The 23,882-nt window shown below is 45.5% G+C and overlaps 1 protein-coding gene across 2 annotated transcripts in view; it reads right to left on the bottom strand.

The window, feature by feature from the left end:
• The window catches only part of Nup214 (nucleoporin 214), a 76,967-nt gene extending 53,923 nt beyond the window's left edge, over positions 1-23,044 (bottom strand). For both annotated transcript variants that reach the window (XM_041674541.1, XM_041674543.1), the window contains exons 1-14: positions 22,914-23,044; positions 20,983-21,178; positions 20,027-20,178; positions 18,251-18,449; positions 17,650-17,720; positions 15,263-15,326; positions 14,573-14,676; positions 12,344-12,450; positions 11,418-11,484; positions 10,246-10,372; positions 8,669-8,830; positions 3,966-4,401; positions 2,463-2,635; positions 340-434 (exon numbers count right to left, since the gene is read on the bottom strand). In XM_041674541.1, the coding sequence (XP_041530475.1) occupies positions 340-434; positions 2,463-2,635; positions 3,966-4,401; positions 8,669-8,830; positions 10,246-10,372; positions 11,418-11,484; positions 12,344-12,450; positions 14,573-14,676; positions 15,263-15,326; positions 17,650-17,720; positions 18,251-18,449; positions 20,027-20,178; positions 20,983-21,178; positions 22,914-22,958 (1,998 nt within the window). In that variant the 5' untranslated portion in view covers positions 22,959-23,044. The remainder of the gene's footprint in view (positions 1-339; positions 435-2,462; positions 2,636-3,965; positions 4,402-8,668; positions 8,831-10,245; positions 10,373-11,417; positions 11,485-12,343; positions 12,451-14,572; positions 14,677-15,262; positions 15,327-17,649; positions 17,721-18,250; positions 18,450-20,026; positions 20,179-20,982; positions 21,179-22,913) is intronic.
• Between the last annotated feature and the right edge of the window lie 838 nt (positions 23,045-23,882).

Raw genomic sequence — 23,882 nt, 5'->3', positions numbered from 1 at the left:
GGCACACGCCTTTAATCCTAGCACTCAGGAGACAGAGGGGATCTCTATAAGTTCAAGGCCAGCCTCCTGGACTGCAGAGTGAGCACCAAGTCAGCTAGGTTACCACAGGGAGACCACAGTCTAAAACAAAACAAAACAAAACAAAACAAACACAAAACAAAACAAAACAAACAACAAAAGAAAGTAAGTAGATAATTGCTTTTGTAACAACGTGTCAAGAACTTCAAGCACATACTCTGGCGTCTCCTGTGCAGTCCTCATCACTGCTCCCACGTCTGAATTCTAAAGCACAAAGGCCAACTTTGTAAAAGGCAGGTGTAGTGAGAGAATGTAATATACCTGAGGAGAACCCGCCTTTGCCATGGGAGGGTTTATCCGGGGTGACTTCTGCACCATGGACGGCACTGGACTTGGACCACTTGGAGTTGATCGGCCTGATGCATAAACGACCAGAGAAGTCAGTTAGAGCAGACTTCCGCCACCACAAACATCTGTCCCCAAATCTAAGGAAAGGAGTTACACATTGTCCCTGGCTCCACTTTGACAATGGTGTTAGAGAACGATGACCAGACTGGGTCCTCTGGTGCACACCCATAATCTCAGCCTCAGGAGGCTCAGCAAGGGAGGATTCTGAGTTCACGGGCACTTTAGACTACAGATAACGTATAGGCAAGGTTAGGCCACATTTGAGACCTGTCTCAAAAACACAAAGATGGCTGACAAGATAGTTTAGTGAGGTGACTTCAGCAAACTTAAAAAGAAACTTCCCTTACTCAAAGAATTCAGAAATTTCCTCATTCGTTATCTATTCGGGATTTGCCAAAATAATATTCCAGACATTCACATCTAAATGGCTACCCAAGGCCAGGTGGTCCAGCCTTGAATCCCAACACTCAGGAGACAGAGGCAGGCCAAACAGATCTGTGAGTTCAAAACCAGCCAGAACTACACAGTGAAACCCTGCCTTCAAAACAAAACAAAAACCCAAACAAATGGCTACCCAAATAAGCAACTGAAAAACTGCATTGGGAGCCTGGGAGATGGCTCAGCAATGAAGAGTGAGTTGCAGAGAACCCAACTTTGGTTCCCAGCGTCCACTTCAGGTGGTTTACAACTGCCTGGAACAACTCCAGGTGTCGGACACCTCTGGCCTGTGAGTACCTGTAATCACACGCATGCACCCAGCAAGCACCACTACCAAGCCCATCTGAAACATGCGCTGCCGTCAGCCTGAATGGAAGCGCGCCTGGGGATGCACACCACTGGCGCTTGGCAGATCTGCAGTCTGAGTCCTCTCATGTGCAAACAATCAGATCCACAGGGACGGTCCCCAACCACTGAGCTGGCTTTCTCATAAATGCTAAAGAAATGAACTGAGACTACGCAGAAAATTCAGGGAGTGAACTTTACTTGGGACCGTGGTAAATCTGAATGGACTCTAGATGTGACTGCTGTAACTCTTTGAGCTGTGATAGCCTTCCCTGGCTTTTAGGAGGCAGGAGCTCACATATCTAGAGGTCAACTGTTTCACAATGTCTGCAATTAACCCTGACATGTTTTAAAATTTTTACATAAAAGGAAGAAAGAAATAAGCAAACCCAAAAAAATGTTAGGAAGCCCTGAACCTTGGTGAAGACCACAATATTTACAGTTTTTGCAACCTTGTACATAGGACAGGAAGGGGAAAGGTAGGGTAGGTGCACTTGCCCTCTGGAGTCTTAAATCCTGTCTCAAGTATTGTACGTCATCACTGCTTAGAGTGGCTGATGGCAAAAATGTTCTTAGACTCTCAGGAGCAGTAAGCATGGGAGTCACTGAGGGCTGCTCCTGCCATGGCGAAGGGCAGTTCAGTAACTGTCCTTCCATTACAGCAGCTGTGTGTAAGGATGAGCACCCCGCCACAAGATGCCGTCTTTGAACATCCATGAGCAGCTAAGTGAAGACTAAGATAACTGAAACCACTGTGAATTTCCCAATTCTGAGCACAACAATCACAGAACATTAAAACATTAAAGTAAAAACAAAACAAACAAGCATGGTGGCACGCGCCTTTAATCCCAACACTGAGGACAGAAGCAGGGCATCTCTGTTGAGTTTGAGGTCAGCTTGGTCTACAGAGTGAGTTCTAGGACAGCAAGGCTACACAGAGAAACCCTGCCTTGAAAAAAAAAAAAAAAAACAGGACTGGAGAGATAGCTTAGCAGTTTAGAGCACTGGTTGCTCTTCCAGAGATCCTGAGTTCAAGTCCCAACAACCACACGGTGGCTCACAACCATACAATGGTAGGTGATGCCCTCTTTTGGCATGCAGGTATACATGCACAACACTCATACAAAAAATATAAATAAATGGAAAAAAAGAAAAACAAAAAAAAAAACTTGCCTCACTATATATTACCAAAGATTCTTAAAATGCTGAACAGTATTCCGCTGAAAACAGAAGCCGCTGGCTCCAGAGAATACCTGATGGTGAGGGAGAAACTGAAGACTTCAAAGACACAGAGCTGGATGACGCTGGGAGAGGCGTGGGATGGCTGAGTGGTCCAGAAGCAGCTGGCTTGGGAGAGGAGGAGAACGGCAACACGGGGGGTGTGCTCGTGGAGCTATGAGCAGGTGCGGAGGCCACAGCGGTGAACCTGAGAATGGAAATGAAGCTCTATCACAGCAGCCTGCTGGAGGGTCCTTCCATGCTCATCATTAGCAGTGACACCAAGAATAACTGACTACTCATCTCCACTGAGTCACCGCAAACCACGCATTTGCTGCTTACTCATACGAGGGCACAGTTTCTACCTGCTCATTTAGGAACATGGCATCAGCTACAGCCCCACCAAAGCATGTAGTAAAGGCCAAATTCTCCATGATAGGAAATACTTATCTTCTAGCCTGTCAAGCTAAGTGCTTGTATTGTTTTTAAGGAGGTGGTGCAACCAACTATGAGAACCTGTTCTGAGATGATCATCTCCGGGGTATCAAAAACACCAGAGAGCCGGGCGGTGGTGGCACACGCCTTTAATCCCAGCACTCGGGAGGCAGAGGCAGGCGGATCTCTGTGAGTTCGAGACCAGCCTGGTCTACAGAGCTAGTTCCAGGACAGGCTCCAAAGCCACAGAGAAACCCTGTCTCGAAAAACCAAAAAAAAAAAAAAAAAGAACCACCAGAGAAACAAGCAGGTTATCATCTTTGGGACACCATGGCCCAGTAAGCATGTCAACTCCACATGTCAATAAAGGTGTGCAGACAGTCTAATATTCCAACAGTAGACTGCTTAGTTAAGGAATGAGTAGGCCAGAGCAGAGCGCTCAATGGACAAGTGGCTGCAACAGCATGTCCCAGCAATGAGGCGAGTAGAACCAAAAACTGATGGTTTATTACTCATTGCGACTGCAAGGTTGAACGATACAGGGGAACATTCCTTTCAGATGCTCAGTTTAGTGGAGAAAACAGAAAAAAAAAAAAAAACAGATAAAGAGGTAAAAAAATAAGGTATGAGCAAGCTGGCTGGAACTAGGGCTGGAGGAAACCAGATACCATGCTAAAAGGTTTGAACTGTACAGGAGAGCAACAAGAAACCTTTGAGGACTGTCAAGCAGGAGAGGCATCACATGTGTCCCTAACTGCACAAGTCACCTTGGTGGCTGCACAGAAAACAGCTGAGAGACAGGGTGGATACGAGGAGAGAAAACTACAAAAGACCCATTCGTTTCCAGGGTGTATGCTCTGGGCGGCTCCCTTTTTAAAATAATGAACACTGACCGTTACAGTCTGAAAAAGCAACCCAACAGCTTGAGTGCTAACTTCTAACAGAATAAAAAACCCCTTCGAGAGACATGCTGGGCTGCAGTGCACTGCTAAGCCCTCCTTCACAGAGATTGCTCAGTACTCCATTCAGTGACCGAGTCCAGCGGCCACCGTGCAGTAGTTCTGACCATCCCATCAGAGAATCCAACTTTGAAGGTTACTTACTTTTCACTCAGGTTGGCTTTCACAGAGCAGGCTGAGGGTGGGAACGAAGGTTTCATCCCTGTGTGTGGGGCGCTGGACATTGGTGTACTTTCCATGGGGGGCTTAAAACTTGATGATCCAAAAGTGAAGGGGGCAGCAGGTGCAGCCATGGGGGACGCTGACAGGGAGCCTTTGGAAGGAGGGGCAAAAGAGAAGGTGGAGGTGCCAGAGCCCACAGAGCCCGTGGGATATGGAGGGGGCTCGCCGGTGACAGAAGCAGATGACTTTAAGGATGAAGGGCCAAAGGAGAACACAGAAGGGGCTCCCCCAGCAGACGGCAAAGGGAAGGCGGTGGTAGGAGCAGCAGAGGACACAGGTGCAAGAGACAAAGAGGCTGCTGCTGGGGCATCAAGGTTCTGCGGGGCTTGAGGAGAGGTTGGAGTGGTAGGAAAACTTCCTGCAACAAAAACCAAGGAGAAACAAAAGAACAAAGTTAAATTGGTGGTCACATGACAGAGGCAGGGGAGAGAGGGCTGAGGTCAGATAAAGTTGGAAACCGTGCCTGTTAAGAAAACAGAAGGTGTAGCCAGGCGAGGAGACAGAGGCAGTGGGTCACACAACCAGTTTCAGGACAGCCAGAGCTAGAGAGAAACTCTTTTTTTTTTTTTTTTTTGGTTTTTCGAGACAGGGTTTCTCTGTGGTTTTGGAGCCTGTCCTGGAACTAGCTCTTGTAGACCAGGCTGGTCTCGAACTCACAGAGATCCGCCTGCCTCTGAAGAAACTCTTGTCTCAAAAAACAAAAGGTGGGACAGTTGGTTTCTCCAAGGATTCCACAGGATAAGATGTGTGAAACTTTGCCAGGAGGTGGTGGCACATGCCTTTAATGCCAGCACTAAGGAGGGCGGCAGAGGCAGCTGGATCTCTCTGAGTTCTAGGCCAACCTTGTCTATAATAAGTTCCAGGACAGTCAGGGCTACACAGAGAAACCTTTTCTCAAAGAACAAACAGAAAAGGAGGGAAGTGAAATTTTGAAGAAGGCCAAAATGGGGAAGGGCACTAGGCTAACAGGACTTTGTGGACAGAAACAATAAATTTGCTGCCGCAAACTGAAGAGTGGGGTGTCAGCCTCGTTCGCATTACCTCATTAACCAGGACATAAGCCTAGTTCATCCGAGTCTCTGCCTCAGAACACTACTTAAAAGCAGTTACAGATGCATTAGGCAAACAGTGAACTGGCACAGTCCACGAAGTATTCCATAATAAAAGAACTGAGGGAAACGAACTAAGTTTTAACTCCTAAAAAAGCTGTCAATTATATTTTTAAGGTTAACAAATTTAAGCAGAGAGCCTAATTCACAAAAAGAAACAACTATCCAATCTCCTTAACAAGAGACATATAAATTTAGCCAGGCTTCCTCACATTAAATCCCAGTACTCCAGTAGAGGCAGGAGATCTCTGAGTTGAGGTCACCCTGGTGTGCAGAGTTCCAGGCCAGCCAGGGCTACACTGTGAGACCATGCCTCAAAAACAAAACAGAACTGAACAGAACAAACAAACAAACAAACACAGAAACAAAAACAAAAAAGATATATAAATTTAAATTTAAGTTTTGACTTCCCTTTAAAATATCACAATTAAAACATGGTGCCCTTGGGCCGGGCGATGGTGGCGCACGCCTTTAATCCCAGCACTCGGGAGGCAGAGGCAGGCGGATCTCTGTGAGTTCGAGACCAGCCTGGTCTACAAGAGCTAGTTCCAGGACAGGCTCCAAAGCCACAGAGAAACCCTGTCTCGAAAAACAAAAACAAAAACAAAAAACAAAAAAAAAAAAAAAAAAAACATGGTGCCCTTGAGAGCAGGTAAAGTCGACCTGAGGCCTTTGCCCAGTGCCAGGGATCAAATACACTAAGCAGGACTTTTAGAAAACATTTTGCAACATGAATCAAAACCCATAAAAAAAGGTCCCAATGATCCCTTGCTTAAGAATAAATCCTATAAAAATAATTTAAAGAATGAGAAGAAATACAAATTTGTCTTTTTCTTTTTTGATTTTCAAGGCAGGAGGTTTTTCTGTATAGCCCTGGCTGCCCTGGAACTCACTCTGAAGATAAAGCTGGCCTTGAACTCAGAGATCCACCTGCCTCTGCCTCCAGAGTGCTGTGATTAAAGGTGTGCGCTCCCATCCCGCAGGTAAATACAATCCCAATGTTTTTAGTTTTTTGCTTTTAAAAAAAAGTCAAAACACAACAGAATGGTTTATTCTTCTGAATAAACCATAAAAATTAGCTAGGAACCTAAGAAAAGTTTACAGCTTAAATTTAAAATCAGTATGCCATGCTGGGGATAGCAATCTTTGATCCCAGCACTCAGGAGGCAGAGGCAGCTAATCTCTGTGAGTTCTAGACCAGACAGGACTACACAGTACGATCCCAATAGCAATAAAGCAATATCAAAACATATAAATAAAAATAAAATCAGCATTTCAATGATGTCCACATTTTAACTGTAACAATTAAGGTGTTCATGCAGAAACACTGGGAAGCAGCTCCCCAAAAAAGGCTGGTTTAGAATTTGTTCTACTTCCCCAACTTTTTGTAAGGCCATTGTCAATTCAACTACATATTAAATACTTTAAAAAATAAATAAATACACTTACAATTTACAATAGTTAGACTTGGCTGTTAGGCTAACATGCGATTTGTGTTCATGAGAGATACTAGGAACATTGAGAAGATACGAGAACGAAAGAAAACGGAACCTTTTGATGTGAATTGTCACTTCCAGAAGAGTATCTAACACTACTTTCAGTAGGCTACTTGAATACCTCTTTTACACAATGGTTACAGAACCAGCAAGAAACACCTTTAAAGAAACATGCAAACATAAATCAATTCAATGCCCGTTAGGATTACACTAGAACGGAAAATAGAGGCAACATTCTAAAGAAATTGTACACATTCCTCCTAGGGCAATTAAAACTGAGGATTCAAAGACCATCACCCCATTATTTTCTGGTCATTCAACACCACATCTTTGGAGCTGCCGTGTAGAAACAAGCAGAACCATCAATGTCTTCCAAACCTTCTTACATCTTAGCCATACTGGGAGGTACCAGGGCAGACTATCCCCTACTTTCATTACTCCATTTTTGTTCATGGGGATATAGCTGTTATCTCTGCACTAGACGAGAAGGAAGGAGAAAAGTCTCTAGAAAAAGCTAATGGCCGCTACCCCATGATGGTTCACAGTCCCTCATGCAGAACAGTGCTGAGAAACACCTACCCTACAGGCGTCAGACGGGCTGCCCTGCAGCTGTACAGACAGACTAGGGAAGCTAGGTATAGGTGCTCATGGAAATCGTGAGGGCAGAACATAATGCAAAGAGCACTCACCAAGGGTAGCCAAAGTTCAATACAGCACTGCAGTCTATGCCAGCATCCTGGTGGATTACTTGGGGTCACACAAGTACCTGAGTGCTCAGTGATGTATGAGCCTCTCAGGCTTACAGGACAATAGGAAAACATGACCAAGCATAATCAGCCACATCCCGCCCTAATGGTCAGCAGTCTTTAGGCAGGACTAGCGACATTATGGGCATTTTAGTTACACAAGAAGAAAAGTATCAATATCTTCTCACAGAACTCAAAAAAAAAAAAATTCAATATACGGGGAAAAAAAGCACTTCTAACAAGTTTGACACTTTTTTCCCCACAAATGATATAAAGCTGTTAAAATAAAAAGACGTTGATAATACAAATTAGCACCTCCGTATGTTGACGTAGGAGGATCTTCTGTCTATGTGTTACTTTCATTGGTTAAATAAAGAGACTGCCTTTGCCTTTTGATAGGACAGCAGCTTAGATAGGCGGAGTAGACCGAACAGAATGCTGGGAGAAAGAAGCAGGGTCAAGCAGACGCCATGATTCTCTGGCCTGAGATGGACGTAGGTTAGAATCTTGCCGGTAAGCTACAATCTTGTGGTTCTACACAGATTATTAAAAATGGGTTAATCAAGATGTGAGAGTTAGGCAATAAGAGGCAAGAAATAATGGGCCAGGCAGTGTTTAAATGAATACAGTTTCCAGTGTAATTATTTCGGGTGAAAACTAGCCGGGGAGCCGGGAAGTGGCCCGCTGCTCCTTTTACAGTATGTGCATGAAGATTCCACCACAAAATGCTGACTATGCTCCTCCTTGATGGTCTATGGAATCTGTTCTTGGGTTTTCTAATTTTTCTGCAACACATATATTATTATCTAACAATGTTCTCAAAAAGAAGGAAATAAAGGAAATGTGAGCCAGAGACACTGGGTCTCCACACCCTATGAGCCAGAAGTGGGCGCTAGAGTTTACAGCCCTCTCCAGTGTTGGCTCAGCTCAGCGCACAGTGGCTCTTCACTACCTCTCCGCTCTCAACAAACTTCCCTCAGTTACATTTTTTCAGCGTCCATTACCCCTTGGACCAATCCTAAGGATTATACAGGCCTTTAAAATTCAGATCTCAACATGGCTGACCTTTCTCTGTCAAGTCTAGTAAGGGCTGGAGAAAGAAGCCAGGGTGAAAAGAGGTAAAGATGTACACACTGTTCCAGACATCAGGCCAAGCCTTCCTACGGTAGACGGCCCCCATGGGGATGACCACATGCAGACACCACACCCATGGGGATGACCACATGCAGACACCGCACCCATGGGGATGACCACATGCAGACGGAGGCACACACCTGACGTCTTGGGCAGTCGCTCTCCTTCTATTGAGACCAGCTCCAAGGTCTTGATTAGGGACCGAACCCCAGGATTTTGATTGATCATATAAAATGGACAAAGCACACCATCTGTTGAAAGTAACAGGAGAACCGGAGCAGCAGGAAGAGTCTTTTCATCATCTGTCAAAAGAGAAAACAAAGGTTTAAAGGGCCAGGTCCATTTTCAGACGGAGGCCTAGAAGGGCAGCTGCCCTGCTTATTAAGGTCTTGAGGCGCTCCGTTCAACAGCAGCTGACCAGATGTGAACAGCCTTCCATGCAGCAGTTACAGCAAGATCTCCTGACACTCTCAGATCACCACATCCTGCTGGGCCCTGGTCATTCCAGCAGTCCAGTACTCCCCCAGTCTCCCTCCATTCAGGAAGTAGGGCTCAGCACGACCCTAAAGCGTGATTCTAAAACCCAGAGTCAGTTACTGAGGGTGAAAGTGCAAAGAACCGCGAAGCAGAGCAGTCAGCCACCAGAGACTTCAACTCTATGACATCTCAGACCCAACAGGTCCTCCTGTCTCCATGAACCCTAAAGACCGAATGGGTGCTGGCTCCTGTCTCCACCTACCTAGTGCTGGGATTAAAGGCATGCACCACCACTTCATGGCTCTGTTTCTCTATTTTTAGACTAGTTCAATCTTGTACAGCCCAGTGTGACCTCAAACTCCTTATCTTCCTGTTTCCTCCCAAGTGTTGGGATTAAAGGTATCACTACTGCCTGGCCTCTATGGTTAACTAGTGATTAGCTCTACCCTCTGATCTCTAGACAAACTTCATTTGTCAGAACAAAAAATATTACTATCTCAACAAGATAGGAGTCTCTGCCTGTGCGGTAGTGGCGCACATCTTTAATCCCAGAGGCAGAGGTAGGCAGATCTCTGTGAGTTCGAGGTCAGCCTCGTCTACAAGAGCTAGTTCCAGAACAACTAGGGCTGTTACACAGAGAAACCCTGTCTAAAAAAAAAAAAAAGTAGGAGTCTCTGGTTGATGCTGGTTTGGGGACTGAACTAAAAAGATGGTGCGTGCAAACACGCGGACACACACAGACACAGTGAGTTGTTAATGTGCCTACCAAACCAGGGAAAGGACAAGGACTCGGGCCTGACCAGGATAGAGCCATATGGCCAAGTTCAAGCGGGCAAATACTCTTCAAGGCCTCATCACACCTCAGTCACTGTAGTCGCGCTGCTGACCTCCACAGGGAAAAGGAACCTTCAGAGAACATGCTCAGGCCCCACGTGGAAAACATGAGCTTGAAGTTCTACTCCCTCATCCTTCCCTTAACTGAGTACCGGGTGCACAGCCAGCTGACAGTGACACTCCTTGTAAGGTCACTAGGGAACCAGATATTACCTATTCAATCTAGGGAGACACGTGAACTGTGTCTGGTTGCGGTTTCATTAGTGAGTAGCTATCTTTGGGCAGCTTCACACTGACTGCCATGATGCGCCCTCCACCACTCTGCAGGTATAACTGCGCCAATGGCTTCTAAGTACCAACCATTAGAGGACAGCTGTTTCTACAGCGATCACCAGACAACACTCACTGATGGCGACTTCTACTTCATTGGTATAATCTATGGCAACGCCCATGGGCAAGGAGTCATCACTCCTGTCTGTCACCGGCAGTTCCGCTCGACTAGAGTCCTCCAGTAGCCAAGATTCCCAATTAGTCTGAAAAGAAAAGAAAGGAAAAAAGGATAAACAGGAAGAGGTGTGTTGTTTAGCATTTTGCACTGCTCCAGAGAACACCTGGCATGGGTCAGCTTCCTGTGCTGAAGGGGGGCTCTGACCTCTGGCCTGGAACAACATCTATAAGTCAAGAGTACCCCAGCATCTGAGTGGCTAACTGAGCCGACTTCTCCACCTGCTCCCAGTGTGTCTGCCCCATCTTCTAAGGTCTGGGCTGCCTGCCACAATTTGGCAGTTTCTAAACATGCAGGTGCCTATGTCACTAGTCACTGAGACAGAAGGCAACTGGGCCCGACTTCTTGTCTCCCACTGGCCAGTTCTGCTGCTTACACTCCTTGAGAAACTTCTACATCTTCCCAGTCACATCCCTCTTGCTCCTGTTTTCGTAGCTGGGCTCCATTCTATCCAACAAATGACTCCTGAGTCTTATGATTCATTAACATTCTGTTTAGATTTTTGTCGTGGCCAGCTGGGCAGCATGAGTCAGAGGAAACAGAAGAGAAGTAATGAAGCTAGGAAAACAAGCTGTTCAGGCCCAGAAGAGTACACACTCATACTACATGGCTGTATTCATGGACAGGAGTATTCAAGGTACAGTCACAAGGCTGCAAACCAAGCCAACTCTAACTCTTAAGTAAGCCTCCAAGCAAAACAAAAGTGATCTGAAAACATTACAGACCAGCATGCAGACAGTGGCAGTGCGGGGACCGCCAACAGGAGCCAGCGAGAACAGCTGAAAAGGCACTATGAAAATGGGACCGAGGGGAACGAGAAAAGACACCAAGGTTGGGGTGCAGCTTGGTGTGCATGCACAAAGCTCTGGGTCCAATCTCCAACACCGTAAAGCCATGTGTAAGAGGGGAGGGGAAGGAAGGGAGAAGCTATTGCTCGAGGCATTTTATCCTTTAGCCTTTGCATTAAAAGCTCCATGAAAGGGACATGATTACAGTCTTAACCAGCCACCTCCACGTGACCTCCCTCAAAACAGCATCATTCAACACAAAGTTACAAAATAGCAGAAATTTACCTGATCACTTTGTCGAGCAAGGATGCTAACTTCTGTTGAGGCTGCAGATGCTGCCAGCACTAAATCCCTTAAGAACAAAACCAAACAGCCATTACATTCAAGTCTACCAACAGCTCGAGCCTGACTGGGTCTACAGTACAGCACAGGGCAAAGTTTCCTAGCAGGCCGGAGAGAAGATGGAAGGTACCTGATGTAGTGTTGGGCTTTTCAGTTCCAAAAATCCCTGGAAAACCTACCCACTACTATCCATGTAAGGACAGGGGACACGCAGAACCAAGTCTGGGCTCACAAAAATCCTGCCCCACAGCAAGGAAATCCAGCTCAAGAAGAAGCTCCAATGGACCCTCAAAGGTAAACTGCTCTTGGAGAAACCCTGAATGGGTTCCTAAGTATCAGCATTTTTAACCCAGGTGACAGCTGATGCCTGCAATCCCAGCACTCAGAGGGCTGAGGTGGGAGGAGCACTGTAGATTTAAGGGTAGTCTGAGCTACAAATGACTTTTTCAAAACAAACAATCAGTACTGTCACGGTTGGCACTCACTGCAGTTGAGAAAATTGGACTTTGTGATGCTGGGTGTCATGGTGCATGCCTTTAATCCTAGCCCCAATCCCGGAGGCAGAGGCAGGCATACCTGAGTTTGAGGCTGGCCTGGTCTATACGGTGAGTCCAGGACAGCCAGGACTAACAGTGAGACCTTGCCTCAAACAACAAATGGGTGGGGGAGGGGTGGGTACACATTTATTGGACTTTGCAGATTAGTACACACTGAATATAAATAAATCAGGATTGGGAAGTAGACATCATAGCCATGAGGACATTATTTCATAATCAGCTGAAAATACATCGAGGCCTATCAGCCTGTACTTTGCTCTCTTACTGAACAGCTCCCTACTGAACTCAGAGACTGGTGTGTGTTCTACTCACCACTCCTCGATGTAATTGAGGTAGTAGTGATGCTGTCGCTCTGTGCAGCTGCTGTAGCAGGGCTCCATCAAGTTCACAAATACCTCTGGGTGCTTTTCTTCTTTTTTCTATAAACAAGAGGAGGGGAGAGAAATCTTATGTGCAAATTTTCTGGACTCCTACCCAGCTCACAATCACTTAAGCGCAATCAGAAACGTGTTGCAGTTTCTGTGCACAAACATAGGGATGAGCTCTGAAGGGCACTCATAGGAATAGGAACCCCATCACCAGGCAAGTCAAAGAGGAACTGCCTTCTGCCAGAGCCTGCCGCAGGACAGCCTTTGTGCCACCTGGCTTTCTCACCTGCATGGCAGAGCCACCAGCTTCCTTAGGTCCCGAGTGCTATGAAGACGGCTTCGTCAAGCACTCTCCGTCTGCTGCAGGAAGCACCAGCACTCGGCCAGCAGTGGTCTCAATGCTACTCCCAAGGAAGGGAGTTACTAAGATTGTCAAAAACATCTCAATGAACGTAATTTTAAACTGGACCTCAGCAGATATCCAAGAGAATTACTACAACAACCTGGTATGGTGGCTCACCCTTATAAGCCTAGCAGTTGGAAGGTTAAAGCAGGACTGTTGAAAATTTCAGGCCATCCTGGGATAGAGTGAGTTCTAGTTCACCCTGGGCTACAGTGTAAATGACCCTGTCTCAAAAAGAAAAAAATAAGAAAAAAATTCACAAAGGCACCTTTTCCCATACTGGCAAGGACTAATGTGTGGACCCACCACACACTAACCCCATGCTGGGAGCAGTGGTAGTGGTGAGGCATAACTGACCCAATTCTCCTAAGAGAGACAGGGAAGCCATGTAGCCCTCCATAGGAGACAGTCGCACTAGAACCTTGCCAGTAAGCCATAGCCATGTGGCAATACACAGATTAATAGAAATGGGTTAATTTAAGATTAATTTAAGTTAGCTAGAAATACTCTTAAGCTATTGGCCAAGCAATGAATCAAATAATACAGTTTCTGACTGATTATTTCAGGACTAACCGGCCAGGAGCAAACGAGCAGCCTCCAAACACAACATGGCAGCTCACAACTGTCTGTAACTCCAGTTTTTTGGAATCTGATATCTTCATGCTAATGCACATTAGAAAAAAAGCTAAATAAATTATTTTTAAAAAAAAGTCTGAGGACCAACTGGACTATACCAAGATAGAAAACAGAGTGGAGAACTGGAAATCTGTACATAAAAATATCAAGTTGTTTTTGAATGGTAGGATTAAAATTCTCTTTCTTAAGCAGAGCAAACAGACTTATTAAGGAAGAACTGGAAAAAACTCCCAATAGTAGAAGCTCTAAAGGAGGAACACTAAATAATGTTGTTTGTTTTTCAAGAAGGCCTTTTTAGGTGTCTTTTTCTCTAATATTTCTAAGTAATCTTGTGGATCCCACTTTCATCTCTCCATGACTCTGACTACAGATTATTAACTCCCCCATTCATTAGCACATGGGATCCTTAAAAGCAAGGACTCTGACCTGGTCCCCTGTTTTAAAGCAGTGCCCAAACTACCTGTACCTCATAATAGGGCCAGACGGTAGTGGTGCACGCCTTTAACCCCAGCACTAGAGAGACAGAGGCAAGTGAATGTCTTTGAGTTCTAGGCCAGCCCAGCAGAGCAAGTTCCAGGACAGCCAGGGCTACACAGAGAAACCAGGCCTCAAAACAAACACAAACACACACACACACACACACACACACACACACACACCCCAAGCCTGTGGTGGTCTGAAGAAGACTCGCCCCCATGGGTACATATGCCTGAATGCTTGATCCCCAGTTAGTGGAACTTTGGGGAAGATTCAGACAAGGTGTGGCCTTGTTGCATGAAGTTTGTCAATGGGGAGCAGGCTTGAAGGTTTCAAAGGCCCACACTAGGCCAAGAGTCTCTCTCTCTGGCTACCTCTCCAGTGCCATGCCTGTCTGCCTCCTGCCATCATGAACATGGACTAACCTTGAAAACTATAAGCAAGACCCCAAATGATTGCTTAAGCAAGAGAACAGTTACAAAGTCAGTGCTCTAAATGAACACCATCATTTTGGTCCCAGGCCCACAGTATAACACTGAAACCTTACACCTGACTCTACAATCACAGCCAATAAGGAAAGGGATTTAATTCTAAGTTAGCTTATTAGACGACTTCTGTGATCCTTGGCAAACAGAGGTGTTCTTGTCACATGCTTACCGGGAGTAAAGCCATCACCACGTCTGGACAGGTTTCCAAGGCCCCATCTGCACCAGCATAGACTATCATGAAGACATAGGTACCAATCCACAGCACATCCAGAACTGAAAAACATATACCCGATTCCTAGGTCACCAATCTCAGCAAGAAGATACAGCTAAATGCATCTATGTTTGGAATAGTCACAACATGCTACAAGAGTTAACTTAGACAAAGAAAGAAAAGTACTATGGCTTTTAGCAAAGGTTCAAACTCCACTGAATAAGGATAATTCACAGATACAAATGCATCAATTAGCCCAGTTTCTTAAAAATAGTAGGTTTTCTACAGGATTATTATTAGGGAAAAGGAAGAATTCTTGTAAAATGCAAGATCTATTTCAAGCTATTATATAGTAACTCATGACATTGTTTTATTTTATTTTATTTTTGGTTTTTCAAGACAGGGTTTCTCTGTGGTTTTGGAGCCTATCCTGGAACTCGCTCTTGTAGACCAGGCTGGTCTCGAACTCACAGAGATCCGCCTGCCTCTGCCTCCCGAGTGCTGGGATTAAAGGCGTGCGCCACCACCGCCTGGCTAACTCATGACATTGTGAAACTGGCTTCTACAGTCTCCTGAGCAGGGACAGAGGATCTCATATGGCTAGAATGGCTGCAATAGAGGCCAGAAAATAAGCAAAGCAGTTGTTACCTCTCACAGGATGATCTGACTCATAAAATGGAGGACATGGAATGACCTTTTTTTCCTGCAAAGTCTGAAAAAGATTTGAAAAATGTCAAATGAAACAATGCTTAAGTCAATGTAACTCAAATCCAATCAGATCGCCTAGAAACTGATGTTCTAACTCCCTCCACACCCCCAAACAAAGAGAGCACCATCTACTCCTAGCACACCCTACCCAGGGAAACGCTCACACGAACCCCTTCCGTTGGAGCTGATGAGATGCTCAATGCAGCAGCACTCACAGTGCACAGCTACTAGTACTGATGCCCATGCCCATCAATAAGACCACTGAGTTTGTCTACACAGGAGACTACCACGGAGCCTCTGAAGAGAGAGTAGCTGTCTGCACAGAACTAGAAAGAAAACCTCAGTATACTAAGCTTTTAAAAATAAAAAAGTAAGCCCTAGCGGTGGTGGCGCACGCCTTTAATCCCAGCAGAGGCAGAGGCAGGAGGATCTCTGTGAGTTCAAGGCCAATCTGGTCTACAAGAGCTAGTTCCAGGACAGGCTCCAAAGCCACAGAGCCAAGCAGATCTCTGTAAGTTTGAGGTCAGCCTGGTCTACATAGCAGAGTTCCAGGATAGTCAGGATTACAGAGAGACCTTGCCTCAAAAGCAAGCAGACAAGCAACAAAAGTCAGTAAGCCGCATTATCATTTTAGAGGCTGATGCCTCCCAGAAGACTATGCACCCAATCTCACATGATGTTCGACAACAAGCAAAGGTGACTGCCTGTACTTCCAGTTACTAAAGAGATGGCTCAGTGGTCAGCGCTCTGGCTGCTCTTACAGAGGCCCTGAGTTTGATTCCTAGCACCCACATTAGCTCCCAACCATTCTAACTGGAGTTCCAGATCCAGGTACAATGCATGCTCGTGGTACATATACACACGTGCAGGCAAAACACTCAGAACCATAAATAAATAAAAAAAAATTTTTTTTTGATGGGTGTGATGGCACACTTCTTTGATCCCAACGCTCCTGAGGCAGAGGTAGGTGGATCTCTGAGCTCAAGCCCAGTCAGGTCTACAAAGTGAGACCCTGTCATAAAAAACAAAACAAAACAGGAGCTGGAGAGACAGTTCAATGGTTGAGAGCACTGGCTGCTCTTCCAGAGGACCTGGGTTCAATCCTAGAACCCACATGACAACTCACTACTGTCTTACCTCTGGTTCAAGGAGTTCTGACACCTTCACTCAGACACACATGCAGGCAAAACACCAATGCACATAAAATAAATAACTCAACAAAACTCACCCTAAGGAGAAGAGGAAAAAATGCAACAAGAGCATCTGCTTTGTTTGATGCCCACAACCAGACACCGCACTTTAAGAGGGTTGGAAATAAAGACTGTCCTTTAACCAGAGTGACTGTTACAGCTTCTCAACCCCATTTCTTTTTAAGCTGTTTATGTAGAATTGCTCCTCTATGCAGGTTGCTAAACAGACTTCATTCACACACATCAAAGGTCTCCAATGAAGCCAAGTAACAAAGAATGGTCATGAGTAGAAATGCCTCCTGTTTTATTCCGACATTTTCTGGTGTATTTTAAGAAGCCACGGTGCATGCCATTGAACCAGCACTTAAGAGGCAGAGTGAGAGGAGGAAGAGTTTGAAGACCAACTGAACAACATACTGAGATCATGTTTCAAAATGACAGAAAGGGGAAGGAATAGAATTTGGAAAATTTTCCTATTAAAATATCATTGTTTCTGAATGACAGGATTGAAAATTATTTCTTTTTAAGTTGCACAAACAGACTGATCAAGGAACACTGGAGCCAGGCAGTGGTGGCGCACATCTTTAATCCCGGCACTCAGGAGGCAGAGGCAGGAGGATCTCTGTGAGTTTGAGGCTAGTTCCAGGATAGGCCCCAAAGCTACAGAGAAACCCTGTCTCAAAAAAAAAAAAAAAAAAAAAAAGGGAAAACTGGAAATATGAAGCTCAGGGAAATAGCGCATAGCGCAGGAGCACGTTTTACTTTAAAGGGAGAAAAAAAACAGCGCATTTCCATACCAGCGGTTTGCATGAGCAAACATAAGAGAGAAGAGGCCTGAATACTCAGGACAATGGAGCCTCTGAAGGACTGGAAGACAAAGCAAAGAGGGCAAATCTCTTCCTCATTTATGGAGAAATTGATTACAATGAATATAAATTCCTTTTTGCTTATTTTGTAGTGCTAAGGACGGGACCCAAGGTCTCACGCTAGCCAAGCACTCTAACACTAAGATGTCCCAATCACAAATGGCTTATTCATAGCAAAAAGGAAAAAAAAAGGTCACAAAGATGTTCCCAAACCACCCCCAACAATGGTAACTTAAATAGGAAAAGTTCTCAGGTGCAAAGCAGAACTCACAGGAAGGTACTGGACCACGGTTCCATTCCGCTTTCCTACGGCCAGCTGCTTTCCTTTGGGGCTCCAGCACACTATGAAGAGAATGCCACCAATTAAAAACCCAGTGAAAAGAAAGCAGACCCCAAGATCTAGAGAGCAACATAATCATCCCAAAAGAGAACGTCCCAAGCAGAGTGGAGAAAGTACAATCAATTTAACAATACAAGCCAATGACATACCAGTGGAGTTTTGCAAGACAAGAATGAAGGTGTTTAAATGATCAGGAATCACCCTGATGTTTCTATTTGTTACTTCTAGTGCTTTTCATAGAGGTACAAATGACTTCCAGATGGCCACTCAGCAACAATTATTCTCAAAAATCCAGTTTTAAGTGAGCTGTGCTCAAATATTTCTTTCTCTCAATAGCCCAAGCACATTCAAATTAAATCATATATGCTGTTTGGTTTCAAGACCATTAACTATAAAAATAAAGGATATTCTCAATTTCTACCCTCTCCCCATCCCCAGCAATCCACACAAAACAAAGAAGGCCATTCAGAAATTAATTTTTAAATAGCTTGTCATTATTGTACTTTATGGGCAGGAAGCCTTTATTACCCACCACATGTAACTGCTGCCGAGGGAGGAAGAGTGGAACACACTTTCACCACATCTGTAACTTGCAGGACAGCAATACTGCCATCAGCCAGACAAACTGCCACCATGGAAGGGACAGTGGGGTTCCACTTCATATCAGTCACCATCCCGTCTGCATCCTTGGAAAGCTTGTGATAGGCAAATGGACGTTTCAGTGGCTTTGCCTGTTAAAATAAGGGTATAAATGCAAAATAAATTAATAATCACAAAGGCACTTATGATTCAGAGAAAATGATTGAATATGCATCCTTTCTTAAATCAAACTCTCTAGTTCTTCATAACCAAGGGAAAAAAGAAGGGCATGCATAGCGATCTATTAGTCACAGAACTTAGAAAGGCCGTCAGTTACTTCACTACACTCAGAGGGACTGCTGGCTGGGATACGCAAAGCAGGAGTCTCGGATCTGCTTAGTGACCCTGGCTAGGCTTTTAGATTTCTTTCTTTGGCTGTTGGTGGGGGTGAGTTTTATTTGTTCTGTTTTCTGAGACAGGTTCTTTAGCCTGGCCTGGTCTCAAACTCACTATCTGCCTTCTGCAGTCTAGGGACTACAGGTGTGTGCTAGCATGCTTGGCCAGTGTTAAACTCTCTGAAATCTGTCTTTCCATCTGTAAAATGAAGACACTGTACCTACTACAGGAAGCATGAAAAAAGACAAGCCATACAAACACCTAATCCCAAACATATAGTCAGCAGTCTACACTGCTACTGAAAAGCCTGCCTCAGGAGAGACCCTGCCTCAGGAAGAGACCCTGCCTCAGGAGAGACCCTGCCTCAGGAAGAGACCCTGCCTCAGGAGAGACCCTGCCTCAGGAAGAGACCCGGCATCAGGAGAGACCCTGCCTCAGGAGAGACCCTGCCTCAGGAAGAGACCCTGCCTCAGGAGAGACCAGACCAAACAACACTGACACCAGCCTTCTCCATTAGCTCCATGTCTGTCACAGGGCAAATCTCTAAGCTTCAAGTAAGAAGCTTGCATGTAAACAAGAAATGTTACCTTGATACAGGGCTTAGTATAAAATATTTTGCTAAAATGCTTTCTGTTTCAAAGACTTATGAGTCTATATTTAAGGAATATTTTTGTGACCTATATTTTAATCCAGAAAGACTTCACATGTCAACCTGAGATGCATCTGTCAGTCAAAAGGAAACTACTCCAATTCCCCAAACTGCAAATATTCAGAAATGGGCTCAACCAGGACGATAGGAGGATTTCTGATGGTCAGATTAAGAGCCAGCATTCCTCAGGAACTTCTGAAACTGGTTCCCATCTGCCAAAAGGAGTCATTTCTCTTACCTCCAAAGAGGAACATTCACCTATGGTGCCTATTAGCACATCAGAGCTCAAGCTGGCCTCCAGGTTCCTTCAGTATCTAAGTACCTGTTACACATTTCAAAGCCCGTGCTAGCACCTAACCTCTTCCCCTATCCTAAATTCCCTACAGCCTATGGACTCCCCCACCCCCAAGCTACCCTGTCTCCTTATAAGTCTGCTATTCCCAGTCTGCTCTCTCCCTTCTACACTCACTGTTTTCTCTACTCTCTCGCCACATCCTGTCTGCAGGCCATGTTCAGTCCATTTCCTTCTCTCTACGCTCTGGACTCTTCACTCCCTTCTATCTCCAACAGAAATGTTCCCCTCAGCCATACCACGGAGCAGCCCTGTCATCAGTTTACCCAGCTTCCAGGTTAGATTGTCTATGAGGAAAACTGAAAATACAGCTTACCGTTACAGTAGCTTACCTGATTTGAAAACGTGCGGACATCAAAAAAAGCTATAAGGGAGCCGTATTCACTGGACACCATGCATGCAGAGAGCGTGAGGTTGTCACAGCTCAGTGCCAGGTGATGTACGGGGAATTTCAGAGGGACATTCAAGCCCTGGACTGTCTCAACTACAAAAACACAAGAAACAAAGCAAAAAACAGCATGTTCTAGGCACACAGCCACAATCCTTTATCCAAGTCAATATGAAACATTTTGCTATCTACATAAACATACACCCTTGGATTCTTAGTTATGGAAACTAATTTTAACTTTCCTGCTAACTGTTTTTTTTTTCTCTCTCTCTCTTTTCTTTTTTTCCCCCCAAACAGGGTTTTTCTTTTTTTTTTTTTTTTTTTGGGGGGGGGGGGGGTTTCGAGACAGAGTTTCTCTGTGGCTTTGGAGCCTGTCCTGGAACTGACTCTGTAGACTAGGCTGGCCCTGAACTCATAGAGATCCACCTGCCTCTGCCTCTGGGGTTGGGGCTGGGATTAAAGGCGTGGGTCACTACTGTCCCGCTTAACTTTCCTATAAGGAGGAGGTAATGATGCATTAAATATTCCAAGACTTCCTATTGCCCTTGCTGAAGAGGCTTTTGCTACAATGCCCCAAATACACATTTCCATCCGTTGGGTTGGTTCTGTCATGCCTTCTCCTAGACAGCCAGAGTTCAAGTTCAACTGAGCAAAAGAAAAGCATGGCACAACAGTAAGTTCTTTCCCCGGATCTTAGAGAACAGGCCACAGAAACGGGAGCACAGAGGGTTAAAGAGAAAACTCAGAAAGGCAGGGCTTTTGGCACCCTACTCTGCAAGGCAATCTTAAGCATAAAAGCAATTTTAACTTTCACATTAAAATTGTGTCTTGGAAAGGAAACAAGTCGATTAGCATGCCACTACATGCCATCTCTGCTATACAATATGTCAAAGTGCTTACCAATTTTATTGGGATCATCGCCAGGTTTGTTCTGGACAAGAAGGCTTTTGGTAGGAAAAACACACAAGCCATTGGTCCCACCAGCAAAGAGCATACCATACTTATTGGATATGGCAAGCACACTCGAGCGCTCCTTGGGCAACTCCTCAGGAGAGTCAAAGATCCTTACTTTCTTCAATGCTCTAAACTGAAAGTCCTGTTTTGGGGGTGAAACAAGATTAATTTCCAGGAAGGAAGAAATTAAATTGTGTTTACTATTATAGTCCATAAACACAATTTCAATATAACAAAATACACTATTACCCAGAGGCCAGCAATTTTGTTTTTAGACTCTCTATATTTTTTGGTGATGCATGGCTTAATATTCATTAACATTTGTTGAATGAAATACCGAGGGCTGGATAGAGGGCTCAGTGGTTAAGATCACTAGCTGCTATTGCAAAAGATCTGGATTCAGTTTCCAGCATCTACATAGCAGCTCACAACTGTAACTCCAGTTCCTGGGGATTCAACAATCCCATACTTTGTTAGTCTGTAATCACTTTGCTAAGCTGCATTTGTGCCCCACCCCACCCAATAAACCCATCTTTAGATCAGGGTTTTAGTGAAAAGAATGTGACAGCTCCAAGAGAAACTTTGTTTCTATTGAGCCATATGGTATGTCTCATAAACAGTGTCTGGCACAACCACACATACTATTTTCCTCGTAGTGCATGTTTAATGCATATTTATGCAAAGGTAGACGGATATATTCTCAAATCTAATTGAATATAGTGGGCAAAGGATTGCACAACTTTCCCCACATCTTTGTAATTATCAACCTAATAGTCATGATTATATTACTGGGTCTTGATGGCCTTTGTGTGGAGGGCCAGTGTGATGAAGCAATACAAAAAAAGCTCTCCTTTCTGGTACTGGTAGCAACACTGCTACTCATCCTGTGGTTCTAAGGCCTCTCCACCCCAGGATAGCTGACAAACATGACCCATGCCCATCAGGGGGCTCAGTACAGGCGCTGATGCTCCAGAAAAGAGCCACTATTTCTAAGCATGATATGGGCCACTCTCCCGTACACGCATTTTTGCGATTCTAGCGATTCGCGCTGTTCACACAAATGGCTAACTCCTTTCTGCAATTCACACATTTTCAGTTGTCTATGGTTCTGTATTTTCATTCTGCCAGATTATATAAGTCAACTATCAATACAGTAGCCACACGTGGGGGGGAGGGGCATCCCTCTTATCATTACAGCCAAGTGCCTTCCCTTTAATTTCCTGCCTTCGAGCTGACTTCCAGGGCCAAACTGTCTTTCTATCTCAATTAACTAGGGGTTTTGGAAGGCAGAAGTGTTTCTTGGTTCCACCTTGGGTAGTCTGGACCACCTTCAAGTATCAGCATGGAGAAAGCTAAGCGAGGGGCTACACCAACTGTGATGATGCACACCAATAATCCCAGCACTTGGGAGGTGGAGGCAGGGGCATCAAGAGCGCAAGACCAGCCTCAAGCAGACAGAAGCCAACTTAGTTGGACTACAAGAGACCCTGTCTTAAAATAAGACTTAAGGCTTCGGCCACGTGACTTTGGATAATTTATTTTCAGAACTTCAATTTGCTCTCTTTAAGAGCTAGCTGTAGGGGCTATGGTGACGATGGCCACAGCACCTCGCACGCAATAAATAAAAAGTCGTTGTTACTTCTATGGCGACCAGCACATGAGAGTAGCAAGGGTAACTTAAGAGGCGTGGCCAAGCCCACCTAAGGGCAAGTGACCCGCACTTGGAGAGAACTCACGCTAGCGACACGCACAGGACTGCGGCCGCTGTGAGGCCGGCGCTCTGAACCTGATAAACTGTTGGAAGCAGGCGGGGGTGGGGGGCGTTCCAGGGCAACTCCAGGGCTACCGCAGGCAGGGAGGCCCCAGCCGATCTCTACCTTCATCTCCCGCTCAGGGACTATGGCATCCATATCGTCTCCCATCCTGCCGCCTTCGAGGCGTCCAAGAAGCTGCTGCTGCCGCCCGCAGCCTTTCCTACACAGCCCAGGCCACTTAGGCCCCGACTTCCTCTCCCTGGTGCCAGCGGCGCGCGGGAGACGCGCGCTTCCGGCGCGCATAGCTGACGTCAACCACGCCGGTTTGTGGGGTAGCCCGAGTCAGTCGCGGGCTCATCCGAAGTCGCGCGCTTGCCTGTCCACCAGCCCCATTGGCCAGTTTTCCGGGGTGTGGCCACGAGGCGGGCGCCGATGACCTCCCTTCCAGATCCGCGCGCACACACCGGTTTTCGGAAGGTTTCTGTCGTTGCTCGGCGCACGCTTTTGTCAATCAAAGACTGGAAAATTACCCGCAGCTTCTATCTGCAGGGCTGTTAGTAGCTTCCGACTCAGAGAAGTTAGGAACTTGAAACTGTGTCCAAGGGACAGTTTTGAGAGGTTTAGGAAGAGCGGGCAAAGAGATTCAGATTGTAGGTGGACTGGCGTGTCCCGGTGCTGAACCCTTTTGCCCCAAGCTGAAAACGAAGCGGAAAAGGAGTAAAGATAGGTTTTGGCAATCATTTCAGAGCAAAAGCCATATCCACAGTGTCGCCTTTAACCTTCCAGTAGGGGTTTGGTGACTTTTAATAGAAACCCAGTTATGGTGGTGTGTGCCTGCCCATATCACTTCTCGGGAGGTGGAGCCCTGAGGGTCAGGAACTCAGGGCCATCCTCAGCTACTTGGCTATCCTTAGCTATCCTGGTTTACACGAGGCCCGGTCTGAAAAAAACGAATTGTTTAATGAAATAAGGGAATTCCACACAAAGCGGTTAACAAATTAACCAGTGGCTCTCAGCCGAGACGGGTTAAGACCTAAATGTACTAACTGGTGTTGAACTTTCTGGAAAAATGTAGAGGTTCCTAACTTCGAG

Source organism: Microtus oregoni, unplaced genomic scaffold (genome assembly GCF_018167655.1).
Source record: "Microtus oregoni isolate MIOR12 unplaced genomic scaffold, Mior012 000025F_ref0000491, whole genome shotgun sequence".
NCBI classification, from domain to species: Eukaryota; Metazoa; Chordata; class Mammalia; order Rodentia; family Cricetidae; genus Microtus; species Microtus oregoni.
Note: the sequence above shows the minus strand (reverse complement) of the source record. Positions and strands in the feature narration are given on the sequence as shown.